This window comes from Mus pahari, chromosome 10 (assembly GCF_900095145.1).
Source record: "Mus pahari chromosome 10, PAHARI_EIJ_v1.1, whole genome shotgun sequence".
Classification (NCBI taxonomy): Eukaryota; Metazoa; Chordata; class Mammalia; order Rodentia; family Muridae; genus Mus; species Mus pahari.
In genome coordinates this window covers 67,480,816-67,489,868 of record NC_034599.1, presented here as the reverse complement: position 1 = coordinate 67,489,868, position 9,053 = coordinate 67,480,816, and the positions used below count along the sequence as shown (strand labels likewise).

At 39.5% G+C, this 9,053-nt stretch overlaps 1 protein-coding gene across 2 annotated transcripts in view; it reads right to left on the bottom strand.

The window, feature by feature from the left end:
* Positions 1 to 2,523: 2,523 nt before the first annotated feature.
* Rfx7 (regulatory factor X7) overlaps positions 2,524 to 9,053 on the bottom strand; it is a 77,265-nt gene continuing 70,735 nt past the window's right edge. For both annotated transcript variants that reach the window (XM_029543244.1, XM_021207329.2), the window contains exons 6-8: positions 6,744 to 6,860; positions 4,014 to 4,098; positions 2,524 to 2,987 (exon numbers count right to left, since the gene is read on the bottom strand). In XM_029543244.1, coding sequence (XP_029399104.1) covers positions 2,694 to 2,987; positions 4,014 to 4,098; positions 6,744 to 6,860 — 496 coding nt within the window. In that variant the 3' untranslated portion in view covers positions 2,524 to 2,693. The remainder of the gene's footprint in view (positions 2,988 to 4,013; positions 4,099 to 6,743; positions 6,861 to 9,053) is intronic.

Here is a 9,053-nt window from a genome sequence, read left to right as displayed (position 1 = left end):
AAAAAAAAAAAAAAAAAAAAAAAAAAAAAAAAAAAAAAAAAAAAAAAAAAAAAAAAAGATAAAAATTGCACTTTGCCTTCGGTCCCTAGCCAGGCTCTGCTCTGCATCAGCTACAACTTGGTGCTGGTGCGGGAGGGAGCGAGGCTAGGAAGAAGTTAAAGACACAGGAATTCTCCTTTGCAAATTCTGGTTGTTAATCCTTCATTTTTGATCCTCTCCTTTTCTATTAAGTGCTGTAATTACTGTTCTTCTCTTTGAACTCAGCCTCGCTGCTCCCTTTGGCCCCGTCTCAGCGTTCCTCCTAGCATCTGCACCCAGGAAAGCCTCTGCCAACAGCTCACAGCTTTCTGCCTTGTCCTCTTGCCAGGGTTTCTGGACAGGAATGATTTCCAAGCAGCTGACTTATAAAAAGGACATTTGTAACACAACCTGTCCTCAAGATGGAAACTGTACTTATAAAAAAAAAAAAAATTTGCCTTCAAAGGATGAAAATTAATTTATCATGAGTATTCTTTTAAAAATGTACTAACAGTTGAGAATAAAATTCAAGACAAAGTGTTTTCAGTAATGATATAATTGGTAAAGTTTTGTGTTCTTATATGTTGCTTCTAAAAATAAAAATCACCTGTTCACACATGTATTTTTAGTACATTTAAAACTTTTATTATTTTATGTGTATGAATATTTTGCCTTCATGTATGTACACATGTGTACTATGTGCATGCCTGGTACTTGCAAAGGTCAGAAGAGGTTTTTGGATCCCCTGGGACAGGAGTTACAGATGGCTGGTCGTCAGCTGCCACATGGGTCCTGGGACTAGAACCCAGGCTATCTGAAAGAGCAACATGTGCTCTGAACTGCTGAGCCATCTCTCTACTTTACTAGACTTACAGCTCAAAAATCCCTTCATTGTCTTTTGGTCAATCTTGCAAACAATGGGAAACAGATGGTGCTTCCTCTGTCACAGAAAATCCAAGCCCCCATCCACAGAGGCACCCCTCCAACTATCAGTGGGAGAGTAAAGAGAGATTACAGAGGGTTCAAGGCTCCACACCCTTCAAAGTCTTATTTTGCAAGAAGATAAGAAGTTAGTATGAGTAACTGAGGTAGCCTGGTCTTTGGAGACAGGCAAACAGTATTCAAATCCTAGCTGCATTACTTCTCTAGCCAAGGACAAACTATTTCACCTCCNCGAGTCTGTTTCCTAGAATGAGCATCACCTTTTTCATAGGCCTGAGGGAATTAAGGGAGCTAACATATATGTGAGCTACTTAGTGACACACATTGGTATTACTAGGCAATACCATGCTTGTGTCTAATTAAGTGAGAAGTCAGGTTTGGTCATATACAGTTCATATTCAGGAAGGAAAAGTTGTGACTAGCAACTGTGAGAGGCTCTTTTGCTGATACTGGTTCTCAATTGGCCATAAAACGAAAAGGAGAGAATATATACACTCATGCACAACATCAACAATAAATCTCTTCAGGATAAATGTACTGCAGATTTAAAAAAACATTTAGATTTAACTTAGAAGACATATCTTGGAGAACAAGTTTCATGTTAATACTCTCCACAGAAATAATTTTTTAGGTAATATAATTTATTCACTCTACAATCTGTCAGGTATAAGTGAATTAAGGCATTTAAAATTTTCCATTAGAATTGATACCTTACATACAGCTATTCAATTAGGATTGCATCAGATATTCCAACAATAATGTTAATTACTAAAGATGTCAATTCCAAAATCTTCTCTTTGAATTAAAATTATCATTTAAACTGCGATTAAGGAAATTCTCTTTCAGCCAGATGTGGTGAAATACCTTAGAGATAGATGTAGGAGGATTTCTATGTTTAGTCTCAGGACAGCCTGGGCCCTATTAATAGAGGGACCCCATCTCAAAAACAACAAACCAACCAACCAACCAACCAAAAACAAAGCTCTTTTTATTTTATAGTACCACTTTATAAAATTTAATTTTTTAAAATAAAACCACCAGTCATTGATGTTCAGAGATCATTTTATTTACAAGATTAATGTCTGCCAGATGTGGTGGCACATGCCTTTAATCCCAGCACTTGGGAGGCAGAGGCAGGTGGATTTCTGAGGTCGAGGCCAGCCTGGTCTACAGAGTAAGTTCCAGGACAGCCAGGGCTACACTGAGAAACCGTTTTGAAAAACCAAAAAAAAAAAAAAAAAAAGATTATTTTCTGGGACAGGAGCCTAGCACATAATTTTAAAATTTAATCTTATTTTACTTTTAACATTTAACTAATTTATACACATAGACTTAAAAATACATATTCTTTACATTTAAAAACAGCCATAAAAAAGGTATGGTAGGGGAATTCAAATAGTTTATTCTAGCAGAGCAACACAGAAAAGTATAAGATTAAGTTTTTCAGCTTAACAATATAGTTTTCATTTTATTAGCTTAATAAAACATCTGCATTAGGTGTGAACTGAAGTAAGAATGAACTCATACATATACTTAAACGATGAAGCTCTTTGGTCACAGACTTCATTAATCAATTCTCTAAACTTGATTTATTTCTTTATAAATGCACATGTGCCAGGGAGTGCATGTAGAGGTCATAGACAACTTGCAGGAGGGAGTCAGTTCTCTCCCTTCATCATTCTGTTTCTGAGGCTTGAACTCAGGTCATAAGGCTTGGCAGTAGCTAAGTGCTCTTACCTACTGTGCCATTTTACTGGCCCCCAAGCTCTCTGTTTGCTGCTACCAGCTCTAACTATAGCAATGCAGTCAGTTTCCATNCCTGCCGGTGCTGCTGCCATCACAGTCAGAGCTGCCATTGACTTGGTGCCTATATAATGNCTCTTTACAAGGAAGTGGGCTAATTCCAAGACTGTGTCAAATGGCTGGCTTAACACTTTCTGGGCCCACTCACACACAAGACGGCAAGCAGAAGAGATAACTTCTTCTTCAATACTTTGAAGCTGCCCAGATGGTTCAACTCCTTCCAACTATACAAAGGAAAGAGGAAAAGTTAACTTTATGAAATACTATTACTACTACTACTATACTACTACTACTACTTCTTATAATGTTCAGAGAAATTAAGATGAAGTACATTGATGATATGTGTTCTTATTGGGAGATACAAAATACATCTCTTGGATCAAAACAGCATGAAGGAGCTGTTGGAAGACATGTAACAGCTTTGCACATAAGAGTGAATCTGTAAAGAACAGTCAGTCTAGAGTAGGGTGAATGTAGCACTTTAAATAGCAGCTAAATCAAGGTGCAGTGTCCCACACCTTTAATTCCAGCACTTGGGAGGCAGACACAGGTGGATCTCTTGTGAGTTCAAGGCCACTGTGGTCCACATAGTGACTTGACTTCTAGGACAGATAGGCCCATATAGAGAGCCACTGTCTCAAAAATAAAACAAAAAGAGCAACTAGACACAAATAGATGTTTTTGGTATTTCTAAAGCTTTCTCTAGTATCAATAAAAACTACATTGCATAGTAGCCCTGTTTTCTTTTCTTTTTTAAAAAAATATGTATTTATTTTTGAGTACACTGTAGATGTCTTTAGACACACCAGAAGAGGGTATCAGATCCTATTACAGATGGTTGTGAGCCACCATGTAGTAGCTGGGAACTGAACTCAGGACCTCTGGAAGAGCAGTCAGTGCTCTTAACCACTGAGCCATCTCTCCAGCTCCCTGTTTTCTTTTCTAGAGAAGTCAAATATAGCTATTCTACAAGATTCCCTTCCTTAAGTATACAGGTATCATCAATATATATTATGGACATACCTACAAACTAGTAATTTTAGGTCTTTATTCTCCTGAATTTCATGGTGATATAGGTCATTTTCACTAACATCTTTTGGTCATTGTGGGTGTTTTTTTTCCCACTCCTCCTTCTTTTTATTTGTGGAAGTAACAATTCTCAGTTCCGGATTTTAACCAACATACTGAACAGAATGCATTTAATTAAAGGCACATTTCTCTTTATTAAAAAGAAATAGTAGGATTCTTACCCCATCTCCAGTTTTATGAAAGTCAAGGTTNGGCAGTGTTGGCATATGAACAAAAGCTTTTTTCCTTAGTCCACTGTAGCAATATGTGATAAACAGTTAAGGTTGAAACCACTTTAAGTGGGCTGCCTATAAAGATAGCACTTGAGAAGGAACTGTTTATAAAATGAGAATACAATCACTAGGAAATAACATATACTTTGAGAATTTGTCAATAAAAGCACAATGTACTAGCAGAAACTCAGAATGCTTCAATGCTTTCAAAACGAAACATTTCTCGTAGAATGTTCAGCATAACTGTCTTAAAAGGAATCTCATCTGTTATAACATTATGAAGAAATGTTCCCACTATGCAGTGCCAGCCACCAGTAACAAGCAGGTCAGAGGGAAGGAATCACCAGATGGAAACCTGGCAAAGGGATAGGAAACTTGAGTTGGGGCAGAGGGACAAAAACAACCCTTAAGAGTATCACAAGGGCTTTAACCTTTATATTTCTTTTTCCACTGAAACATACAGGATTATCACTTGTAACTTGCCAAAGACACATCAAGACCTTTTATGTCTGAATTCAGGAAACAAGGCTAGAGTGGTGCACCTGTGACTCCTTTAGAAAAGTAGCCTTCTTCCTTACTAGCCCTTCTCTCATTGCCACAGTAGCTACTTTAAGGCTTTAAAAAAGGTCATGAGCTAATGATGAGGGTATGAATGCATTTCTAATAAAGATAGTCTCTGTTTTATAATCTAGGAGCAGCAAAACATTTAGTAAGTTCTCTATTTATTAACCCTTTGTGAATTTGACAACATGCACCCCAATCCACTCATCTCTTTGTTCCTTTGTATCCACCCTCTACCACTGCAACTTCCCCTGAAAAGAAACCTGGAAGAGAAAAAAAATCTTGTTGTGGAAGCTGTAGTGAGTCTCAGTGTGTTCCACAGGCCAGTGTTGCTACCAAAGCCCAGGCAGGTGTCTCTGGTTTAGACTGCTACCCGAGGCACTGTGCTGAACTCTTTGTCCACACATCTTTACTTGCAAATGTTCATTACAATGAATCATTGGTCCAATTTGAGGCCTCTGGCTTCTGCTTTCATCATCAATACTGGATCCTTTTTGGGACTCCTTTCAGATATACCCTGTGTCACAGAGATCCTGCAGCTTTGGATCTGCAGGACCTGCCCTTTCATGGACTCCAGTAGATCATAGATGGAGTAGATGTTGGGGTGGGGCCAACTCAAAGCTGTAGATCTGGGCCTGGAAGGTAGCTGTGTTAGTCAGCCCCTAGTTTCTCTAGTGCCCGAACCATCAGGGCAAGCTCTCTAGCACTGCCCTTGCTAGATCACTCAATGCCACATCCTGCAAGGTGCAGGGTCAACTCTCCTGCCCGCATGTCCTCAGGGTCAGCTCTATTATGCTGCCCAGTCTAGGTGCTGCTGTTGAGGGGTGGGGCCAGTTCAGCACAGTGCCTCAGGTAGCAGTCTAAACCAGAGACACCTGCATGGGCTTTGGTGGAACACTGGCCTTGGACATCAACACAGGCTCCTGGCTGCCATAAAATCACAGATCCTGACATGCTCCCTCCCTGCAGGAGCACAGGCCACTTAGATCAGCATGTCCCACTGCCCCAGTGGCAACCAAGACCATGGACATCTGCTTTGGTGGTAACCTGGACCAGATCTCAAGGCATACTCCAGCTACAGCAGGATCATGGCTCTAGGTAGCAGCCCAGGTAAGGACCTCACCATGGCCTCCACACATCTGCCTGTTCTTCACCACCTTCGAGTCTCTAGTTCCACTTTCCCCACAATGTACGAACCCCTTGGCCTCACTTTCTCTTCCATCTCTCCATCACGCAGTCTTCCACTGTAGTGGTGCCAGAGGCAGGTATGGGTGTCTTTCTTCTGGCCATCCCAGACCACTGTGGCCAGGGCAGGTGCTTAGGTGTCTTTCTTCCAGCCACAATGGGGCAGCTTGTGGTAGACACTTGGGTCAATCTGTAATAAATTCTTAATTTTCATCCCCTTCTGTATGCTTATATATTATTTCTCTGATTTCTATGTCCAGCTTTAATGGTTGCAAAAAAAAAAAAAATTTAACACTAGTCTTTCATTACAAGACAAGAACTTTTTTTTTAGTGTATTATTAACATCATACATATTTTTTAACCAGGGAGATTCCCATGTTTCTGAATTACAGGAGGGAAACATGATAAGCTAACATCTTTCTCCACTTTTACTATTAAAGCAAAGGTGATTGGATAATAACAAGGTGATAAAAGGGGCTGAAAAGATGGCTCCGTGCTTAAAAGCACTTGCAACTCTTACGGAGAACCTGGATTTGGTTCCTGGCACCTACACTTTGACGTTTACAGCCACCTGTAACTCTAGTTCCAGAGATTTCAACACTTTCTTCTGATCTCTGAGGGCACATGCACACATATATGCTACACATACAGGTGCATAGGAACACACACATAAATATGAATAAAAAAATAAATAAAATACAAAGCATAAAATGATAAAAAGATAACATCTTCCAGAATCTTAACTTAGAAATCATTTGCTATTTTTTTATGTAGTTTGGTATCAGTGGGAGAAATAGCATTTGTAGTTACTCTACTAAGGACTTTGAATTGTTTATTTGTTGATTTACACTTATTTCAAAATGTAGTGGCCAGATGAACTACATTAGCAGATGAGTCAAAAGAGATTGCTGACAGCACTCTGATAAAGGATATTTAGATTTGCCTCTAGTGCCTAAACGGCGTGCCTTCATGTTTGGAAAGACGTTTTTCANGATTTTTCCAAAGTCAGCAGCACTTAATGAATGGTAGCCAAGATTGTCACAGTAGCTCCTGCAAAGGAAGGAGAGCAATTCAAACAGTGACGGAATTCAACATCACAAAGCATGGTGTTAGTTCAATACACTTTTGGTAAAGTGAACCAATGGATATCCCACTAATTCAGGACAATTTATAAACCCTCACTCTGGGGAGCTGCATGCTAAATTCAGATTAAATTTGCTTGACTTCCTCTAAGGATCTAAATACTGTTTTCAATGGCATCTAGGAAATTTGTATGAAATTTGTACATAGACAGTATATTGCTATAAAGTTTCTAGCTCTGGTCAAACCCTAGGTGTGAAATGAGTACATATAAGCCCATCTTGCAGGGCTTTAATGTGTATATACATACAGGTACATGCACAGAGAAAAGATAACTTCCAGTTGCAGAGCATTACACAATTAATACCACAAGATGGTTTAAAACTTCAAAACAGTCTCCTCTTCTTTCTCCCCAGCCCCATGATTTGGAGGCCTCGAAGCTTCTGCAGAGATTTCTAGGGGCATGGGTCAGAGTCTTGGCTCCTGGAGGTAAAGCTGAAGAGTAGATTCCTGTCCCCAAGCTGGGCTGCCTGGATAAGGACCTAAAATCAAGTCCTTGGAGATCTACCTATTTTCGACCATTAAGGAATTGAGATCATTGGTTTTTTCCCCTGGGTATATCCCTACAGGATGAGGTTCTAAAGAGCCTGCCAGTACAGAAGCAGACTTGGGCGGGCTTGAGGACCAGGTTCAAGGCTTTTGTAGCTATTGGGGACTACAATGGTCACATTGGTCTTGGTGTTAGATGCTCCAAGGAGGTAGCTACTACCATCTGAGAGGACACAATCTTGGCCAAACTCTCTTTATCCCTGTGCAGAGAGGCTCCTGGGAGAACAAGATTAGCAAGTCTCATACTGTTTCATGCAAGGTGACAGGCCACTGTAGCTCTGTGATGGTATGCTTCATCCCTGCCCCTAGAAACAATGGCATTGTCTCTGCTCCTGTGCCCAAGAAGCTAATGATGATGGCTGGTATTGATGACTGCTACACATCAGCCAGAGGCTGCACTGCCACCCTGGGCAACTTTGCCAAGGCCACCTTTGATGCCATCTCCAAGACCTACAGCTACCTGACCCCCAACCTCTGGGAAGAGACTGTTCACCTAGTCTCCTTATCAGGAATTCACTGATCATCTTGTCAAAACCCACATTGGAGTCTTTGTTCCAGAACATAAGGAATTTTATACAAGAAAAATAAAGTGAAATAAACCTGTTAAAACGAAACTTCAAAACATGGGATATGAACTAAGAGACCTTAGAGATCATTTGCACTAACATTTGTACTCCAGTGGTAAGGCTGACACCAAGGGCAATGAGAAGTCTCAAAGGTCCAGAATCACTCTTTCCCTTTGTATCTCTTTAGTCTCATGAAATCTTAGAATTAGAAATGAATTCAGTTTGTATAGCTCAACTTCCTGTCATGTGGAGAAACTGTCATAATTTTAAATATTGGTGCCCATGTGAGCACCTCCCTGATAAGGGACAGCTCTACTGTGAGGTGGCCTATCTAGATTTCAGTAGGTTCATTTTTAAAGAAAAAGGATTTTATTATTACCCATTGGGAAATTCTAAATAGTCAATGATCCTAACTTATGGAGAAATAATAGAGTACATGCAGTCATGATTTAGAAAACAAGGGCTGTATTACAAGCCATAGGTCATGCTAGGACAAATGAAGGTGTGGATTAACTTAAATCTCTGCAACTTAATTTTCCTGCTTTAACTGCAGTGTTCATCAAGCAAAATTTGGTGTCAATTAACACCTAACTCAGCATTAGGTTATATTATATAAGTTATAAAAAGGTAAAGAACAAAGAATGTTCCATTTATAGAAAAACTCACTCTTAACATTCTTAAAATGAGATCATTTGGTCTTTTTCTTTTTTACTTAAAATTATGCTTTAGCCGGGTGTGGTGGCACACGCCTTTAATCCCAGCACTCGAGAGGCAGAGGCAGGCGAATTTCTGAGTTCGAGGCCAGCCTGGTCTACAGAGTGAGTTTCAGGACAGCCAGGGCTACACAGAGAAACCCTGTCTCGAAAAACCAAAAAAAAAAAAAAAAAAAAAAAAAAAAAAAAAAGCTTTAAAGATTAAAAAAAAAAAAAAAAAAAAAAAAAAAAAAAAAAAAAAAAAAAAAAGCTTTAAAGATTGAAATACAATTAAC